General features: G+C 43.2%; 1 protein-coding gene across 1 annotated transcript in view; it reads left to right on the top strand.

The window, feature by feature from the left end:
• slc4a4a (solute carrier family 4 member 4a) overlaps window positions 1–22,926 on the top strand; it is a 533,895-nt gene that overhangs the window by 121,717 nt on the left and 389,252 nt on the right. The window contains 1 exon segment of the mRNA XM_046348253.1: window positions 6,482–6,617. Within this exon segment, the coding sequence (XP_046204209.1) occupies window positions 6,482–6,617 (136 nt within the window).

Genomic DNA, 22,926 nt, shown 5'->3' with positions numbered 1-22,926 from the left:
TGGTTCAAAGCCTCCTTCACTCACGCTGCCAAGCTTACCCTAGTTAAACTGACTATCCTACCGATCCTCGACTTCGGCGATGTCATCTACAAAATGGCTTCCAACACTCTACTCAGCAAACTGGATGCAGTCTATCACAGTGCCATCCGTTTTGTCACTAAAGCACCTTATACCACCCACCACTGCGACTTGTATGCTCTAGTCGGCTGGCCCTCACTACATATTCGTCGCCAGACCCACTGGCTCCAGGTCATCTACAAGTCCATGCTAGGTAAAGCTCCGCCTTATCTCAGTTCACTGGTCACGATGGCAACACCCATCCGTAGCACGCGCTCCAGCAGGTGTATCTCACTGATCATCCCTAAAGCCAACACATCATTTGGCCGCCTTTCGTTCCAGTACTCTGCTGCCTGTGACAGGAACGAATTGCAAAAATCGCTGAAGTTGGAGACTTTTATCTCCCTCACCAACTTCAAACATCAGCTATCCGAGCAGCTAACCGATCGCTGCAGCTGTACATAGTCTATAGGAAAATAGCCCACCCATTTTCACCTACCTCATTCCCATACTTTTTTTTATACTGTTTTTATTTATTTATTTTTCTGCTCTTTTGCACACCAATATCTCTATCTGTACATGACCTGATCATTTATCACTCCAGTGTTAATCTGCAAAACTGTATTATTCGCCTACCTCCTCATGCCTTTTGCACACATTGTATATAGACTGCCCATTTTTTTTCTACTGTGTTATTGACTTGTTAATTGTTTATTCCATGTGTAACTCTGTGTTGTCTGTTCACACTGCTATGCTTTTATCTTGGCCAGGTCGCAGTTGCAAATGAGAACTTGTTCTCAACTAGCCTACCTGGTTAAATAAAGGTGATATATATATATATATATATATAGTAGTAACACTGACTGGTCCTCTATATATTAATAACACTGACTGATCCTCTATATAGTTGTAACACTGACTGGTCCTCTATATAGTAACACTCACTGGTCTCTATTTAATAACATTGAATGGGCTTCTATATAGTAGTAACACTGACTGGTCCTATATAGTAGTAACACTGACTGGTCGTCTATATAGTAGTAACACTGACTGGTCGTCTATATAGTAGTAACACTGACTGGTCCTCTATATAGTAGTAACACTGACTGGTCCTCTATATAGTAGTAACACTGACTGGTCCTCTATATAGTAGTAACACTGACTGGTCCTCTATATAGTAGTAACACTGCCTGGTCCTCTATATAGTAGTAACACTGACTGGTCCTCTATATAGTAGTAACACTGACTGGTCCTCTATATAGTAGTAACACTGACTGGTCCTCTATATAGTAGTAATACTGACTGGTCCTCTATATTGTAGTAACACTGACTGGTCCTCTATATAGTAGTAACACTGACTGACACTCTATATAGTAGTAACACTGACTGGTCCTCTATATAGTAGTAACACTGACTGGTCCTCTTATAGAACTTAAAGCAGAACATGTCATCCCTGTTGAACTATGTGGAAACAGGAGGGTTAAAACATAACTTGTCATCCCTGTTGAACTATGTGGAAACAGGCAGGTTAAAGCAGAACATGTCATCCCTGTTGAACTATGTGGAAACAGGCAGGTTAAAACATAACTTGTCATCCCTGTTGAACTATGTGGAAACAGGCAGGTTAAAACATAACTTGTCATCCCTGTTGAACTATGTGGAAACAGGAGGGTTAAAACAGAACATGTCATCCCTGTTGAACTATGTGGAAACAGGAGGGTTAAAACATAACTTGTCATCCCTGTTGAACTATGTGGAAACAGGCGGGTTAAAACATCATATTTTATTAATTTATTTGATTTATTTCACCTTCATTTATTCAGGTAGGCTCGTTGAGAACAAGTTCTCATGTACAACTGCGACCTGGCCAAGATAAAGCAAAGCAGTTCGACACATACAACAACACAGAATTACACATGGAATAAACAAACATACAGTCAATAATACAGTAGAAAAAGTCTATATACAGTGTGTGCAAAGGAGGTAAGGTCAGGGAGGTAAGGCAATGAATAAGCCATAGTGGTGAAGTAGTTATAATATACCAATTTAACACTGGAGTGATAGATGTGCAGAAGATGAATGTGCAAGTAGAGATACTGGGGTACAAAGGAGCAAGATAAATAAATAAATACAGTATGGGGATGAGGTAGTTGGATGGGCTATTTACAGATTAATTATGTACAGGTGCAGTGATCTGTGAGCTACTCTGAAAGCTGGTGCTTAAAGCTTAGTAAGGGAGATGTGAGTCTCCCGCTTCAGTGATTTTTGCAGCTTGTTCAAGTCATTGGCAGCAGAGAACTGGAAGGAAAGGTGGCCAAAAGAGGAATTGGCTTTGGGGGTGACCGTTGAGATATACCTGCTGGAGCGCGTGCTAAGGGTGGGTGCTGCTATGGTGACCAGTGAGCTGAGATAATTCGGGGCTTTATCTAGCTTGTAGATGACCTGGAGCCAGTGGGTTTGGCGACAAATATAAAGCAAGGGCCAGCCAATGAGAGCGTACAGGTCGCAATGGTGGGTAGTATAAGGGGCTTTGGTGACAAAATGGATGGCACTGTGATAGACTGCATCCAATTTGTTGAGTAGAGTGTTGGAGGCTATTTTGTAGATGACATCACCGAAGTCGAGAATCTGTATAATGGTCAGTTTCACGAGGGTATGTTTGGCGGCATGAGTGAAGGATGCTTTGTTGCAAAATAGGAAGCATATTTTAGACGTCATTTTGGATTGGAGATGCTTAATGTGAGTCTGGAAGGAAAGTTTACAGTCTAGCCAGACACCTAGGTATTTGTACTTGTCCACATATTCTAAGTCAAAACCGTCCAGAGTAGTGGTGCTGGACGGGTGGTCAGGTGGGGGCAGCGATCGGTTGAAGACTATGCATTTAGTTTTGCTTGCATTTAAGAGCAGTTGGAGGCCACGGAAGGAGAGGTCTATGGCATTGAAGCTCGTCTGGAGGTTAGTTAACACAGAGTCCAAAGAAGGGCCAGATGTATACAGAATGGTGTCGTCTGCGTAGAGGTGGATCAGAGAATCACCCGCAGCAAGAGCGACATCATTGATGTATACAGAGAAGAGAGTCGGCCCGAGAATTGAACCCTGTGGCACCCTCAGAGAGAGTGCCAGAGGCCCGGACAACAGGCCCTCTAATTTCACACACTGAACTCTATCAGAGAAATAGATGGTGAACCAGGTGAGGAAGTCATTTGAGAAACCAAGGCTGTTGAGTCTGCCACTAAAAATGTGGTGATAGACAGAGTCGAAAGCCTTGTCCAGGTCAATGAATATGGCTGCACAGTAATGTCTCTTATCAATGGCAGTTATGATATCGTTTAGGACCTTGAGCGTGGCTGAGGTGCACCCATGATCAGCTCGGATACCAGATTGCATAGCGGAGAAGGTACGGTGGGATTCGAAATGGTCGGTAATCTGTTTGTTAACTTGGCTTTCGAAGACCTTAGAAAGGCAGGGTCGGATAGATATAGGTCTGTAACAGTTTGGGTCTAGAGTGTCTCCCCCTTTGAAGAGGGGGATTATCGCGGCAACTTCACAATCTTTGGGATCTCAGACGATATGAAAGAGCGGTTGAACAGGCTAGTAATAGGGGTTGCAACAACTTCGGCAGATAATTGGCAGCTCTTTCAGAACATCAGCTATCTGGATTTGGGTGAAGGAGAAATAGGGAGGCTTGGGCAAGTTACTGTGGGGGGTGCAGGGCAGTTGACCAGGGTAGTCTGGTGGAAAGCATGGCCAGCCGTAGAAAAATGCTTACATGTCATCCCTGTTAAACTATGTGGATACAGGCAGGGTTACATTAGAACGTGTCAACCCTGTTGTACTATCTTGCAGTCCTGAAGTGTTGCATAATCTCTTGGTCTGACTGGCATTCCTCTGCATGACTTCCAGTGATATCAGAGCTGTGGACTTGGCAGGCAAGGGTCCGGTAGCGTGAAGGAATCTGCTTCAGTGGATGTTTCATTGATATTCACTAGTGGCTGAAATGCAAGTGAAAAGAGCAGGGTGTCTTGGCACAATGATATCTTTGTATTGGTTCGTTGTTGTGTTGCTCTCCTGGTCTGTCTGTATGTTTTGGGAAAGCACGCAGTCTTTCTCTATGAGCACGGCTTTCCCAACACACAGTCTTTCTCTAGGAGCATGGCTTTCCCAACACACAGTCTTTCTCTATGAGCATGGCTTTCCAAACAGTCTTTCTCTAAGAGCATGGCTTTCCCAACACACAGTCTTTCTCTAGGAGCATGGCTTTCCCAACACACAGTCTTTCTCTAAGAGCATGGCTTTCCCAACAGTCTTTCTCTAGGAGCATGGCTTTCCCAACAGTCTTTCTCTAGGAGCATGGCTTTCCCAACAGTCTTTCTCTAGGAGCGCGGCTTTCCCAACACAGCCTTTCTCTAGGATCATGGCTTTCCCAACAGTCTTTCTCTTGGAGCACGGCTTTCCCTGCAGTCTTTCTCTAGGAGCATGGCTTTCCCAGCGGTCTTTCTCTAGGAGCGCGGCTTTCCCAACACAGCCTTTCTCTAGGATCATGGCTTTCCCAACAGTCTTTCTCTGGGAGCACGGCTTTCCCAACAGTCTTTCTCTGTGAGCATGGCTTTCCAACACAGTCTTGGCTTTCCCGACGCCGTCTTTCTCTAGGAGCATGGCTTTCCCAAAAGTCTTTCTCTAGGAGCACGGCTTTCCCAACACACAGTCTTTCTCTAGGAGCATGGCTTTCCCAACACACAGTCTTTCTCTAGGAGCATGGCTTTCCCAACACACAGTCTTTCTCTAGGAGCATGGCTTTCACAACACACAGTCTTTCTCTAGGAGAATGGCTTTCCCAAAAGAACAGTCTTTCTCTAGGAGCACGGCTTTCCCAGCACACAGTCTTTCTCCCGGAGCACGGCTTTCCCAACAGTCTTTCTCTAGGAGCATGGCTTTCCCAACACACAGTCTTTCTCTCGGAGCACGGCTTTCCCAACACACAGTCTTTCTCTCGGAGCACGGCTTTCCCAACACACAGTCTTTCTCTAGGAGCATGGCTTTCACAACAAACAGTCTTTCTCTAGGAGAATGGCTTTCCCAAAAGAACAGTCTTTCTCTAGGAGCACGGCTTTCCCAGCACACAGTCTTTCTCCCGGAGCACGGCTTTCCCAACAGTCTTTCTCTAGGAGCATGGCTTTCCCAACACACAGTCTTTCTCTCGGAGCACGGCTTTCCCAACACACAGTCTTTCTCTAGGAGCACTGCTTTCCCAACACAGTCTTTCTCTCGGAGCACGGCTTTCCCAACACAAGAGTGTTCCTAGAGAAAGACATTATTCACCATTTTAATAATGATGGAACATGTACAATATGTTCCACCAGAGACTGCATTGTTAATACTATAGGGATCACTGGTAACCAGCTATCACCAACCAACCATATCACATGTGCGTGTGCATTTTGTGTGCACGTGTGTGTGTCCTACATAGAACTAATGGGAAAGGCACTATTCTCTTTATCAACAGGCTGTTCAGTTCAACTTCTGACTACCAATACTTGTCACCGACACCACTTGTTGTAAGTGTCTATAGTCATGTGATCCATGTTAAACACATCTGAAGAGGGCTAGTGTTGAAAAGTAGTATTTATATTTCAGTCTTTTTGATATCCTGCTTTTTTTTATGTGGGCACTGATGCTTGACTAAATATTCAAATTAGAAAACAAGGGAGAGAGAAAGCAAAGCTTTCTTGTTTAGAATGGGCAGTTTGTGAAACATTTCCTAATTCTTAATGAGGGACTCATGGCACTATGCCAAGCTGGGGGACCAATAAAATGGGCTCTATTAGTTGGGAGAGGGGGCAGAGGGGAGGGGTAAGGGGTCTGACTGGGTGACCAATGGAGAGGGTTTCTATTTGAGCTGTGGAGGGGACAGAGGGGAAGGGGGCTGGCTGTAGGGGACTGGGGGACCCCTCACCCTCCCTCTACCTGGGTCTTAGAGAGCTCCAGTAGGGACAGAGGACAGACGACAGTAACTTTCCCACAGAGGTGTAGCTGTTGATTTATCTGTGGATGGTTCCCACCTGCACTCCTTCTGGGACCTAGTTTGATAACCCTAACCTTTTGGACAGTTGGGTTAGCTAACCCTTACCCTTGGATAGTTGGGGGTGAAAAGTTACAGAGATGTCGGAGAACAACAACAACAACCACGAAGAGAAGGAGAAGGAAAGGGATGGAGAAAAGGAGAAAGAGAGGGATGGAGAGAGGGATGAGGACTGGAATGAGGAGAGGGATGAGGTTCTTGTTAGGATTCCTCCACCTCCATCTCAAGTGGTCAGAGTTGTCCAGCTGGCCCCAGGGGCCAAGATGAATGGGTTAGGAGATGAGGGAAAAAACAACCTGGATGAGCAGCAGCCTGTAAGCCGTAGTATCTTCCCTTTCTCTCCAGTCTCTCCAGCGGGCGAGAGGATCCGCATTATGCTGGGAGAGGATGATGATGGACCGTCACCACCTCAACTCTTCACTGAGCTGGATGAGCTGCTCTCTGTGGATGGGCAGGAGATGGAGTGGAAGGAGACAGCCAGGTAGGATGTCTAACTCTAACCCTAACCTAACTAATAGTCAGGTAGGAGGTCTTATAGCCCACAACCTTCATTAGATTCATTCAATATAACATTTAACGATTCAAAGTAAAGCATAGTATATTTAGTTGAAATTTTAAAGTTAATACAATTCAGTAATTGGACACCTAAAAAGATGAGTAATAAATTCCTACGTTTTGGGTGGAGGTGGGCCTCTGCCAGATACAGGCTGGTTCCAACATGCCAGAGGAACACTGGTGTCAACATGGTAGATAAACACTGGTGTCAACATGGTAGATAAACACTGGTGTCAACATGGTAGATAAACACTATGGTCAACATGCCAGAGGAACACTGGTGTCAACATGGTAGATAAACACTGGTGTCAACATGGTAGATAAACACTGGTGTCAACATGGTAGATAAACACTATGGTCAACATGGTAGATAAACACTGGTGTCAACATGGTAGATAAACACTATGGTCAACATGGCAGATAAACACTGGTGTCAACATGGTAGATAAACACTGGTGTCAACATGGTAGATAAACACTGGTGTCAATATGGTAGATAAACACTATGGTCAACATGGTAGATAAACACTGGTGTCAACATGGTAGATAAACACTGGTGTCAACATGGTAGATAAACACTGGTGTCAACATGGTAGATAAACACTGGTGTCAATATGGTAGATAAACACTATGGTCAACATGGCAGATAAACACTGATGTCAACATAGTAGATAAACACTGGTGTCAACATGGTAGATAAACACTGGTGTCAACATGGTAGATAAACACTATGGTCAACATGGTAGATAAACACTGGTGTCAACATGGTAGATAAACACTGGTGTCAACATGGTAGATAAACACTGGTGTCAACATGGTAGATAAACACTGGTGTCAACATGGTAGATAAACACTATGGTCAACATGGTAGATAAACACTGGTGTCAACATGGTAGATAAACACTGGTGTCAACATGGCAGATAAACACTGGTGTCAACATGGTAGATAAACACTGGTGTCAACATGGTAGATAAACATTTACATCATTACATTTAAGTCATTTAGCAGACGACCTTATCCAGAGCGACTTACAAATTGGTGCAATCACCTTATGACATCCAGTGGGACAGTCACTTAACAATAGTGCATCTAAAACTTAGGGGGGGTGGGGTGAGAGGGATTACTTAACCTATCCTAGGTATTCCTTAAAGAGGTGGGGTTTCAGGTGTCTCCGGAAGGTGGTGATTGACTCCGCTGTCCTGGCGTCGTGAGGGAGTTTGTTCCACCATTGGGGGGCCAGGGCAGCAAACAGTTTTGACTGGGCTGAGCGGGAGCTGTACTTCCTCAGTGGTAGGGAGGCGAGCAGGCCAGAGGTGGATGAACGCAGTGCCCTTGTTTGGGTGTAGGGCCTGATCAGAGCCTGGATGTACTGAGGTGCCGTTCCCCTCACAGCTCCGTAGGCAAGCACCATGGTCTTGTAGCGGATGCGAGCTTCAACTGGAAGCCAGTGGAGAGAACGGAGGAGCGGGGTGACGTGAGAGAACTTGGGAAGGTTGAACACCAGACGGGCTGCGGCGTTCTGGATGAGTTGAAGGGGTTTAATGGCACAGGCAGGGAGCCCAGCCAACAGCGAGTTGCAGTAATCCAGACGGGAGATGACAAGTGCCTGGATTAGGACCTGCGCCGCTTCCTGTGTGAGGCAGGGTCGTACTCTGCGGATGTTGTAGAGCATGAACCTACAGGAACGGGCCACCGCCTTGATGTTAGTTGAGAACGACAGGGTGTTGTCCAGGATCACGCCAAGGTTCTTGGCGCTCTGGGAGGAGGACACAATGGAGTTGTCAACCGTGATGGCGAGATCATGGAACGGGCAGTCCTTCCGCGGGAGGAAGAGCAGCTCCGTCTTGCCGAGGTTCAGCTTGAGGTGGTGATCCGTCATCCACACTGATATGTCTGCCAGACATGCAGAGATGCGATTCGCCACCTGGTCATCAGAAGGGGGAAAGGAGAAGATTAATTGTGTGTCGTCTGCATAGCAATGATAAGAGAGACCATGTGAGGTTATGACAGAGCCAAGTGACTTGGTGTATAGCGAGAATAGGAGAGGGCCAAGAACAGAGCCCTGGGGGACACCAGTGGTGAGAGCGCGTGGTGAGGAGACAGATTCTCGCCACGCCACCTGGTAGGAGCGACCTGTCAGGTAGGACGCAATCCAAGCGTGGGCCGCGCCGGAGATGCCCAACTCGGAGAGGGTGGAGAGGAGGATCTGATGGTTCACAGTATCGAAGGCAGCCGATAGATCTAGAAGGATGAGAGCAGAGGAGAGAGAGTTAGCTTTAGCAGTGCGGAGCGCCTCCGTGATACAGAGGAGAGCAGTCTCAGTTGAATGACTAGTCTTGAAACCTGACTGATTTGGATCAAGAAGGTCATTCAGAGAGAGATAGCGGGAGAGCTGGCCAAGGACGGCACGTTCAAGAGTTTTGGAGAGAAAAGAAAGAAGGGATACTGGTCTATAATTGTTGACATCGGAGGGATCGAGTGTAGGTTTTTTCAGAAGGGGTGCAACTCTCGCTCTCTTGAAGACGGAAGGGACGTAGCCAACGGTCAGGGATGAGTTGATGAGCGAGGTGAGGTAAGGGAGAAGGTCTCCGGAAATGGTCTGGAGAAGAGAGGAGGGGATAGGGTCAAGCGGGCAGGTTGTTGGGCGGCCGGCCGTCACAAGACGCGAGATTTCATCTGGAGAGAGAGGGAGAAAGAGGTCAGAGCACAGGGTAGGGCAGTGTGAGCAGAACCAGCGGTGTCGTTTGACTTAGCAAACGAGGATCGGATGTCGTCGACCTTCTTTTCAAAATGGTTGACGAAGTCATCTGCAGAGAGGGAGGAGGGGGGAGGGGGCGGAGGATTCAGGAGGGAGGAGAAGGTGGCAAAGAGCTTCCTAGGGTTGGAGGCAGAAGCTTGGAATTTAGCGTGGTAGAAAGTGGCTTTAGCAGCAGAGACAGAGGAGGAAAATGTAGAGAGGAGGGAGTGAAAGGATGCCAGGTCCGCAGGGAGGCGAGTTTTCCTCCATTTCCGCTCGGCTGCCCGGAGCCCTGTTCTGTGAGCTCGCAATGAGTCATCGAGCCACGGAGCGGGAGGGGAGGACCGAGCCGGCCTGGAGGATAGGGGACATAGAGAGTCAAGGGATGCAGAGAGGGAGGAGAGGAGGGTTGAGGAGGCAGAATCAGGAGATAGGTGGGAGAAGGTTTGAGCGGAGGGAAGAGATGATAGGATGGAAGAGGAGAGAGTAGCGGGGGAGAGAGAGCGAAGGTTGGGACGGCGCGATACCATCCGAGTAGGGGCAGTGTGGGAGGTGTTGGATGAGAGCGAGAGGGAAAAGGATACAAGGCAGTGGTCGGAGACTTGGAGGGGAGTTGCAATGAGGTTAGTGGAAGAACAGCATCTAGTAAAGATGAGGTCGAGCGTATTGCCTGCCTTGTGAGTAGGGGGGAAGGTGAGAGGGTGAGGTCAAAAGAGGAGAGGAGTGGAAAGAAGGAGGCAGAGAGGAAAGAGTCAAAGGTAGACGTGGGGAGGTTAAAGTCGCCCAGAACTGTGAGAGGTGAGCCGTCCTCAGGAAAGGAGCTTATCAAGGCATCAAGCTCATTGATGAACTCTCCGAGGGAACCTGGAGGGCGATAAATGATAAGGATGTTAAGCTTGAAAGGGCTAGTAACTGTGACAGCATGGAATTCAAAGGAGGCGATAGACAGATGGGTAAGGGGAGAAAGAGAGAATGACCACTTGGGAGAGATGAGGATCCCGGTGCCACCACCCCGCTGACCAGACGCTCTCGGGGTGTGCGAGAACACGTGGGCGGACGAAGAGAGAGCAGTAGGAGTAGCAGTGTTGTCTGTGGTGATCCATGTTTCCGTCAGGGCCAAGAAGTCGAGGGACTGGAGGGAGGCATGGGCTGAGATGAACTCTGCCTTGTTGACCGCAGATTGGCAGTTCCAGAGGCTACCGGAGACCTGGAACTCCACGTGGGTCGTGCGCGCTGGGACCACCAGAGTAGGGTGGCCGCGCCACGTGGTGAGGAGCGTTTGTATGGTCTGTGCAGAGAGGAGAGAACAGGGATAAACCGACACATAGTTGACAGGCTACAGAAGAGGCTACGCTAATGCAAAGGAGATTGGAATGACAAGTGGACTACACGTCTCGAATGTTCAGAAAGTTAAGCTACGTAGCAAGAATCTTATTGACTAAAATGATTAAAATGATACAGTACTGCTGAAGTAGGTCAGCTGGCAGTGGGTGCGTTGTTGACACTACACTAATCAAGTCGTTCCGTTGAGTGTAATAGTTTCTGCAGTGTTGCTATTCGGGGGCTAGCAGGCTAGCTAGCAGTGTTGTTTACGTTACGTTGCGTTAAAAGAACGACAATAGATGGCTAGCGAACCTAGAAAATCGCTCTAGACTACACAATTATCTTTGATACAAAGACGGCTATGTAGCTAGCTAAGTAGCTAGCTACGATCAAACAAATCAAACCGTTGTACTGTAATGAAAATGAAGTGAAAATGTGATACAACCTGTGAATGCGACCGGGTAGTTGAGTTCTATACAGAAGACGTTGGCTAGCGTTGGCTAGCTGTTGGCTAGCTAGCAGAGTCACCTACGTTAAGGACGACAAATAGCTGGCTAGCTAACCTCGGTAAATTAAGATAATCACTCTAAGACTACACACTCTAAACCTAAACAACACAATTATCTTGGATACGATGATACGATGATACGAAGACAGCAAAGACAGCTATGTAGCTAGCTAACACTACACTGATCAAGTCGTTCAGTTGAGTGTAACAGTTTCTCCAGTGCAGCTAATCAGTGGACGTTAGCTAGCTGGCTAGTGAAGACTACGTTAGGACGGCGAAATACGATAATTACGCAATTATCTTTGATACAAAGACGGCTATGTAGCTAGCTGAGAAGAAATTGCTAAGATAAGACAAATCAAACCGTTGTGATATAATGAAATATAATGAAAAAGTAATGAAAAAGTTATACTACCCGTTGGAGCGACGTGCAGATGCGACCACTCGCTCCAACCGGAACACTGGTGTCAACATGGTAGATAAACACTGGTGTCAACATGGTAGATAAACACTGGTGTCAACATGGTAAATAAACACTGGTGTCAACATGGTAGATAAACACTATGGTCAACATGGTAGATAAACACTGAGGTCAACATGGTAGATAAACACTGGTGTCAACATGGTAGATAAACACTGGTGTCAACATGGTAGATACACACTATGGTCAACATGGTAGATAAACACTATGGTCAACATGGTAGATAAACACTGGTGTCAACATGGTAGATAAACACTATGGTCAACATGATAGATAAACACTGGTGTCAACATGGTAGATAAACACTATGGTCAACATGGTAGATAAACACTGGTGTCAACATGGTAGATAAACACTGGTGTCAACATGGTAGATAAACACTGGTGTCAACATGGTAGATAAACACTGGTGTCAACATGGTAGATAAACACTGGTGTCAACATGGTAGATAAACACTGGTGTCAACATGGTAGATAAACACTGGTGTCAACATGGTAGATAAACACTGAGGTCAACATGGTAGATAAACACTGGTGTCAACATGGTAGATAAACGGGGCGGCAGTGTAGCCTAGTGGTTTGAGCACTGGTGTCAAGGTGGTAGATACCAACTGGTGTCAAGATGGTAGATACCAACTGGTGTCAAGATGGTAGATAAACACTGGTGTCAACATGCTGCCAACATGCTAAAGAGGACAGCTCTACTAGTATACAAAGTACATTTTTCCTCCAAGACATTTTAGTAACCGAAGGGATTTTTTAGTCCGCCCTGTTGCTGTTGATTGGATTAATAATCATTTTATGGCTGTATACTGGGTATTGGTAATGATAATGATATTCGTCCTGATGACAGGAATCAAGTCAAATACATTTTTATTTTTCACATTCGCCAAATTCAACCTTACCGTGAAATGATTACTTACACGCCCTTAACCAACAACGCATAATTCACATAATGTCGCCGGATGGGAGGGCTGCCGTTTTACTGGTCCCGAACCAACTGGGCTATTTTGTTTGTTTTTTCTCATTGTTTGTAAATAATTGTGTACATAATGTTGCTGCTACCGTCTCTTATGACTGAAAAGAGCATCTGGACATCAGAACAGTGATTACTTACCTCGAACTGGACAAAGATTTTTTCACAAAGAGTGCGAAGCGAAGGACATACTACTTTGTCGAGACAAGGCCCAAATCCCCGTCATCAGCATGTAGGAAAGACTGAGAAAACGGGGGAGGAGGGCAGGGTGCCTTGTAAGTATTTGCAAATGAGTAGGTAAACCACCACTACACTCTGTATTATTGGCCAACATGCAATCACTGGAAAACAAACTTGATAATCTACGGTCGAGACTATTCTACCAAAGGGACATTAAAAACGGTCATATTTTATGTTTCATCAAGACTTGGCTGAACAACGAAATGGATAACATAGAGCTGGCTGACTTCACCGTGTTTCGGCAGGACAGAGTAGCTTTGTCTGGTAAGACGAGTGACGGGGGTGTGTATTTGTCAATAACTGCTGTTGCATGATGTCTAATATTAAAGAAGTCTTGAGGTATTGCTCATCTGAGGTAGAATACCTCATGATAAGCTGTAGACCACACTTTCTACCAAGAGAGTTCTCATCTATATTATTCATGGCGTCTATTCATCACCACAAACTGATGCTGGTGCTGGCACTAAGACCGCACTCAACGAGCTGTATAATGTCACGTGTGCTCCCTCTCCGGCCTCTCGGTCACCAGGCTAATTGTTATGGTGCACACCTGTCACCATTGTTACACGCACCTGCACGTCATCACTCACCTGGACTCCATCACTTCCTTGATTACCTGCCCTATACAGTGGGGCAAAAAAGTATTTAGTTAGCCACCAATTGTGCAAGGTATCCCACTTAAAAACATGAGAGAGGCCTGTAATTTTCGTCATAGGTACACTTCAACCATGACAGACAAAATGAGGAAAGAAAATCCAGAAAATCACATTGTAGGATTTTTAATGAATTTATTTGCAAATTACGGTGGAAAATGTACATTTACATTAAAGTCATTTAGCAGACACTCTTATCCAGAGCGACTTACAAATTGGTGCATTCACCTTATGACATCGAGTGGAACAGTCACTTTACAATAGTGCATCTAAATCGTAAAGGGGGGGGATAAGTATTTGGTCACCTACAAACAAGCAAGATTTCTGCCTCTCACAGACCTTTAACTTCTTCTTTATTAAACAAAGCGATTATTATTAACCCTGCATTATAATTATATAAAAGCCCCTTAGATATTCTCACAGATCAGATTTGGATGAGCTGCTCTCTGTGGATGGGCAGGAGATGGAGTGGAAGGAGACAGCCAGGTAGGATGTCTAACTCTAACCCTAACCTAACTAATAGTCAGGTAGGAGGTCTTATAGCCCACAACCTTCATTAGATTCATTCAATATAACATTTAACGATTCAAAGTAAAGCATAGTATATTTAGTTTATATTTTAAAGTTAATACAATTCAGTAATTGGACACCTAAAAAGATGAGTAATAAATTCCTACGTTTTGGGTGGAGGTGGGCCTCTGCCAGATACAGGCTGGTTCCAACATGCCAGAGGAACACTGGTGTCAACATGGTAGATAAACACTGGTGTCAACATGGTAGATAAACACTGGTGTCAACATGGTAGATAAACACTGGTGTCAACATGGTAGATAAACACTGGTGTCAACATGGTAGATAAACACTATGGTCAACATGGTAGATAAACACTGGTGTCAACATGGTAGATAAACACTGGTGTCAACATGGTAGATAAACACTGGTGTCAACATGGTAGATAAACACAGGTGTCAACATGGTAGATAAACACTGGTGTCAACATGGTAGATAAACACTGGTGTCAACATGGTAGATAAACACTGGTGTCAACATGGTAGATAAACACTGGTGTCAACATGGTAGATAAACACTGGTGTCAACATGGTAGATAAACACTGGTGTCAACATGGTAGATAAACACTGGTGTCAACATGGTAGATAAACACTGGTGTCAACATGGTAGATAAACACTGGTGTCAACATGGTAGATAAAACAACATGGTAGGTCAACATGGTAGATAAACACTGGTGTCAACATGGTAGATAAACACTGGTGTCAACATGGTAGATAAACACTGGTGTCAACATGGTAGATAAACACTGGTGTCAACATGGTAGATAAACACATGGTAGATGGTGTCAACATGGTAGATAAACACTGGTGTCAACATGGTAGATAAACACTGGTGTCAACATGGTAGATAAACACTGGTGTCAACATGGTAGATAAACACTATGGTCAACATGGTAGATAAACACTGGTGTCAACATGGTAGATAAACACTGGTGTCAACATGGTAGATAAACACTATGGTCAACATGGTAGATAAACACTGGTGTCAACATGGCAGATAAACACTGGTGTCAACATGGTAGATAAACACTGGGTCAACATGGTAGATAAACATGGTCAACATGGTAGATAAACACTGGTGTCAACATGGTAGATAAACACTGGTGTCAATATGGTAGATAAACACTATGGTCAACATGGTAGATAAACACTGGTGTCAACATGGTAGATAAACACTGGTGTCAACATGGTAGATAAACACTGGTGTCAACATGGTAGATAAACACTATGGTCAACATGGTAGATAAACACTGGTGTCAACATGGTAGATAAACACTGGTGTCAACATGGTAGATAAACACTGGTGTCAACATGGTAGATAAACACTGGTGTCAACATGGTAGATAAACACTATGGTCAACATGGTAGATAAACACTGGTGTCAACATGGTAGATAAACACTGGTGTCAACATGGTAGATAAACACTGGTGTCAACATGGTAGATAAACACTATGTCAACATGGTAGATAAACACTGGTGTCAACATGGTAGATAAACACTGGTGTCAACATGGTAGATAAACACTGGTGTCAACATGGTAGATAAACACTGGTGTCAACATGGTAGATAAACACTGGTGTCAACATGGTAGATAAACACTATGGTCAACATGGTAGATAAACACTGGTGTCAACATGGTAGATAAACACTGGTGTCAACATGGTAGATAAACACTGGTGTCAACATGGTAGATAAACACTATGGTCAACATGGTAGATAAACACTGGTGTCAACATGGTAGATAAACACTGGTGTCAACATGGTAGATAAACACTGGTGTCAACATGGTAGATAAACACTGGTGTCAACATGGTAGATAAACACTGGTGGTCAACATGGTAGATAAACACTGGTGTCAACATGGTAGATAAACACTGGTGTCAACATGGTAGATAAACACTGGTGTCAACATGGTAGATAAACACTGGTGTCAACATGGTAGATAAACACTGGTGTCAACATGGTAGATAAACACTGGTGTCAACATGGTAGATAAACACTGGTGTCAACATGGTAGATAAACACTATGGTCAACATGGTAGATAAACACTATGGTCAACATGGTAGATAAACACTGGTGTCAACATGGTAGATAAACACTAGGGTCAACATGGTAGATAAACACTGGTGTCAACATGGTAGATAAACACTATGGTCAACATGGTAGATAAACACTGGTGTCAACATGGTAGATAAACACTGGTGTCAACATGGTAGATAAACACTGGTGTCAACATGGTAGATAAACACTATGGTCAACATGGCAGATAAACACAGGTGTCAACATGGTAGATAAACACTATGGTCAACATGGTAGATAAACACTGGTGTCATCATGGTAGATAAACACTATGGTCAACATGGTAGATAAACACTGGTGTCAACATGGTAGATAAACACCATGGTCAACATGGTAGATAAACACTGGTGTCAACATGGTAGATAAACACTATGGTCAATATGGTAGATAAACACTGGTGTCAATATGGTAGATAAACACTGGTGTCAACATAGTAGATAAACACTATGGTCAATATGGTAGATAAACACTGGTGTCAACATGGTAGATAAACACTGGTGTCAACATGGTAGATAAACACTGGTGTCAACATGGTAGATAAACACTATGGTCAATATGGTAGATAAACACTGGTGTCAACATGGTAGATAAACACTGGTGTCAACATGGTAGATAAACACTGGTGTCAACATGGTAGATAAACACTATGGTCAATATGGTAGATAAACACTGGTGTCAATATGGTAGATAAACACTGGTGTCAACATGGTAGATAAACACTATGGTCAACATGGTAGATAAACACTGGTGTCAACATGGTAGATAAACACTATGGTCAACATGGTAGATAAACACTGGTGTCAACATGGTAGATAAACACCATGGTCAACATGGTAGATAAACACTGGTGTCAACATGGTAGATAAACACTATGGTCAACATGGCAGATAAACACAGGTGTCAACATGGTAGATAAACACTATGGTCAACATGGTAGATAAACACTGGTGTCAACATGGTAGATAAACACTGGTGTCAACATGGTAGATAAACACTATGGTCAACATGGTAGATAAACACTGGTGTCAACATGGTAGATAAACACTGGTGTCAACATGGTAGATAAACACTGGTGTCAACATGGTAGATAAACACTGGTGTCAACATGGTAGATAAACACTGGTGTCAACATGGTAGATAAACACTGGTGTCAACATGGTAGATAAACACTGGTGTCAACATGGTAGATAAACACTGGTGTCAACATGGTAGATAAACACTGGTGTCAACATGGTAGATAAACACTGGTGTCAACATGGTAGATAAACACTATGGTCAACATGGTAGATAAACACTGGTGTCAACATGGTAGATAAACACTGGTGTCAACATGGTAGATAAACACTGGTGTCAACATGGTAGATAAACACTATGGTCAACATGGTAGATAAACACTGGTGTCAATATGGTAGATAAACACTGGTGGTCAACATGGTAGATAAACACTGGTGTCAACATGGTAGATAAACACTGGTGTCAACATGGTAGATAAACACTGGTGTCAACATGGTAGATAAACACTGGTGTCAACATGGTAGATAAACACTGGTGTCAACATGGTAGATAAACACTGGTGTCAACATGGTAGATAAACACTGGTGTCAATATGGTAGATAAACACTATGGTCAACATGGTAGATAAACACTGGTGTCAACATGGTAGATAAACACTATGGTCAACATGGTAGATAAACACTGGTGTCAACATGGTAGATAAACACTGGTGTCAACATGGTAGATAAACACTGGTGTCAACATGGTAGATAAACACTATGGTCAACATGGCAGATAAACACAGGTGTCAACATGGTAGATAAACACTATGATCAACATGGTAGATAAACACTGGTGTCAACATGGTAGATAAACACTATGGTCAACATGGTAGATAAACACTGGTGTCAACATGGTAGATAAACACTATGGTCAACATGGTAGATAAACACTGGTGTCATGGTAGATAAACACTATGGTCAACATGGTAGATAAACACTGGTGTCAACATGGTAGATAAACACATGGTCAATATGGTAGATAAACACTGGTGTCAACATGGTAGATAAACACTGGTGTCAACATGGTAGATAAACACTGGTGTCAACATGGTAGATAAACACTGGTGTCAACATGGTAGATAAACACTGGTGTCAACATGGTAGATAAACACTATGGTCAATATGGTAGATAAACACTGGTGTCAACATGGTAGATAAACACTGGTGTCAACATGGTAGATAAACACTATGGTCAACATGGTAGATAAACACTGGTGTCAACATGGTAGATAAACACTATGGTCAACATGGTAGATAAACACTGGTGTCAACATGGTAGATAAACACTATGGTCAACATGGTAGATAAACACTGGTGTCAACATGGTAGATAAACACTGGTGTCAACATGGTAGATAAACACTGGTGTCAACATGGTAGATAAACACTATGGTCAACATGGTAGATAAACACTGGTGTCAACATGGTAGATAAACACTATGGTCAACATGGTAGATAAACACTATGGTCAACATGGTAGATAAACACTGGTGTCAACATGGTAGATAAACACTGGTGTCAACATGGTAGATAAACACTGGTGTCAACATGGTAGATAAACACTGGTGTCAACATGGTAGATAAACACTATGGTCAACATGGTAGATAAACACTGGTGTCAACATGGTAGATAAACACTGGTGTCAACATGGTAGATAAACACTATGGTCAACATGGTAGATAAACACTGGTGTCAACATGGTAGATAAACACTGGTGTCAACATGGTAGATAAACACTGGTGTCAACATGGTAGATAAACACTATGGTCAACATGGTAGATAAACACTGGTGTCAACATGGTAGATAAACACTATGGTCAACATGGTAGATAAACACTGGTGTCAACATGGTAGATAAACACTGGTGTCAACATGGTAGATAAACACTATGGTCAACATGGTAGATAAACACTGGTGTCAACATGGTAGATAAACACTGGTGTCAACATGGTAGATAAACACTATGGTCAACATGGTAGATAAACACTGGTGTCAACATGGTAGATAAACACTGGTGTCAACATGGTAGATAAACACTGTGTCATGGTAGATAAACACTATGGTCAACATGGTAGATAAACACTGGTGTCAACATGGTAGATAAACACTGGTGTCAATATGGTAGATAAACACTGGTGTCAACATGGTAGATAAACAATGGTCATGGTAGATAAACACTGGTGTCAACATGGTAGATAAACACTGGTGTCAACATGGTAGATAAACAATGGTCATGGTAGATAAACACTGGTGTCAACATGGTAGATAAACACTGGTGTCAACATGGTAGATAAACACTGGTGTCAACATGGTAGATAAACACTGGTGTCAATATGGTAGATAAACACTATGGTCAACATGGTAGATAAACACTGGTGTCAACATGGTAGATAAACACTGGTGTCAACATGGTAGATAAACACTGGTGTCAACATGGTAGATAAACACTATGGTCAACATGGTAGATAAACACTGGTGTCAACATGGTAGATAAACACTGGTGTCAACATGTCAACATGGTAGATAAACACTGGTGTCAACATAGTAGTCAACAATATGGTAGATAAACACTGGTGTCAACATGGTAGATAAACACTGGTGTCAACATGGTAGATAAACTGGTGTCAACATGGTAGTGTCAACATGGTAGATAAACACTGGTGTCAACATGGTAGATAAACACTGGTGTCAACATGGTAGATAAACACTGGTGATAAACACTATGGTCAACATGGTAGATAAACACAACATGGTAGATAAAACATGGTCAACATGGTAGATAAACACTGGTGTCAACATGGTAGATAAACACTATGGTCAACATGGTAGATAAACACTGGTGTCAACATGGTAGATAAACACTATGGTCAACATGGTAGATAAACACTGGTGTCAACATGGTAGATAAACACTGGTGTCAACATGGTAGATAAACACTGGTGTCAATATGGTAGATAAACACTGGTGTCAACATGGTAGATAAACACTGGTGTCAACATGGTAGATAAGATAAACACTGGTGTCAACATGGTAGATAAACACTGGTGTCAACATGGTAGATAAACACTGGTGTCAACATGGTAGATAAACACTATGGTCAACATGGTAGATAAACACTGGTGTCAACATGGTAGATAAACACTGGTGTCAACATGGTAGATAAACACTGGTGTCAACATGGTAGATAAACACATGGTCAACATGGTAGATAAACACTGGTGTCAACATGGTAGATAAACACTGGTGTCAACATGGTAGATAAACACTGGTGTCAACATGGTAGATAAACACTATGGTCAACATGGTAGATAAACACTGGTGTCAATGGTGGTAGATAAACATGGTAGATAAACACTGGTGTCAACATGGTAGATAAACACTATGGTCAACATGGTAGATAAACACTATGTCAACATGGTAGATAAACACTGGTGTCAACATGGTAGATAAAACTGGTGTCACATGGTAGATAAACACTATGGTCAACATGGTAGATAAACACTGGTGTCAACATGGTAGATAAACACTGATGTCAACATGGTAGATAAACACTGGTGTCAACATGGTAGATAAACACTGGTGTCAACATGGTAGATAAACACTATGGTCAACATGGTAGATAAACACTGGTGTCAACATGGTAGATAAAAACACATGGTAGATAAACATGTCAATATGGTAGATAAACACTGGTGTCAACATGGTAGATAAACACTGGTGTCAACATGGTAGATAAACACTATGGTCAACATGGTAGATAAACACTGGTGTCAACATGGTAGATAAACACTGGTGTCAACATGGTAGATAAACACTGGTCAACATGGTAGATAAACACTGGTGTCAACATGGTAGATAAACACTATGGTCAACATGGTAGATAAACACTGGTGTCAACATGGTAGATAAACACTGGTGTCAACATGGTAGATAAACACATGGTAGTCAACATGGTAGATCAATGGTCAACATGGTAGATAAACACTGGTGTCAACATGGTAGATAAACACTGGTGTCAACATGGTAGATAAACACTGGTGTCAACATGGTAGTAAAGATAAACACTGGTGTCAACATGGTAGATAAACACTGGTGTCAACATGGTAGATAAACACTATGGTCAACATGGTAGATAAACACTGGTGTCAACATGGTAGATAAACACTATGGTCAACATGGTAGATAAACACTGGTGTCAACATGGTAGATAAACACTGGTGTCAACATGGTAGATAAACACTGGTGTCAACATGGTAGATAAACACTGGTGTCAACATGGTAGATAAAACATGGTCAACATAGAAGATAAACACTGGTGGTCAACATGGTAGATAAACACTATGGTCAATATGGTAGATAAACACTGGTGTCAACATGGTAGATAAACACTGGTGTCAACATGGTAGATAAACACTGGTGTCAACATGGTAGATAAACACTATGGTCAACATGGTAGATAAACACTGGTGTCAACATGGTAGATAAACACTGGTGTCAACATGGTAGATAAACACTGGTGTCAACATGGTAGATAAACACTGGTGTCAACATGGATAAACACTGGTGTCAATATGGTAGATAGAAGATAAACACTATGGTCAGATAAACACTGGTGTCATGGTAGATAAACACTGGTGTCAAGATAGGAGATAAACAACTGGTGTCAACATGGTAGATAAACACTGGTGTCAACATGGTAGATAAACACTGGTGTCAACATGGTAGATAAACACTGGTGTCAACATGGTAGATAAACACTATGTCAACATGGTAGATAAACACTGGTGTCAATATGGTAGATAAACACTGGTGTCTGGTAGATAAACACTATGGTCAACATGGTAGATAAACACTATGGTCAACATGGTAGATAAACACTGGTGTCAACATGGTAGATAAACACCATGTAGATCAACATGGTAGATAAACACTGGTGTCAACATGGTAGATAAACACTATGGTCAACATGGTAGATAAACACTGGTGTCAACATGGTAGATAAACACTATGGTCAACATGGTAGATAAACACTGGTGTCAACATGGTAGATAAACACTATGGTCAACATGGTAGATAACTGGTCACATGGTAGATAAACACTGGTGTCAACATGGTAGATAAACACTGGTGGTCAACATGGTAGATAAACACTGGTGTCAACATGGTAGATAAACACTGGTGTCAACAAGGTAGATAAACACTGGTGTCAACATGGTAGATAAACACTATGGTCAACATGGTAGATAAACACTGGTGTCAACATGGTAGATAAACACTGGTGTCAACATGGTAGATAAACACTGGTGTCAACATGGTAGATAAACACTATGTCAAGATGGTAGATAAACACTGGTGTCAACTGGTGTCAAGATGGTAGATAAACACTGGTGTCAACATGGTAGATAAACACTGGTGTCAACAAGGTAGATAAACACTGGTGTCAACATGGTAGATAAACACTGGTGTCAACATGGTAGATAAACGGGGCGGCAGTGTAGCCTAGTGGTTTGAGCACTGGTGTCAAGGTGGTAGATAAACACTGGTGTCAACATGGTAGATAAACACTGGTGTCAACATGGTAGATAAACACTGTGTGTCAACATGGTAGATA

This window comes from Oncorhynchus gorbuscha, linkage group LG04, assembly GCF_021184085.1.
Source record: "Oncorhynchus gorbuscha isolate QuinsamMale2020 ecotype Even-year linkage group LG04, OgorEven_v1.0, whole genome shotgun sequence".
Lineage (NCBI taxonomy): Eukaryota > Metazoa > Chordata > Actinopteri > Salmoniformes > Salmonidae > Oncorhynchus > Oncorhynchus gorbuscha.
Note: the sequence above shows the minus strand (reverse complement) of the source record. Positions and strands in the feature narration are given on the sequence as shown.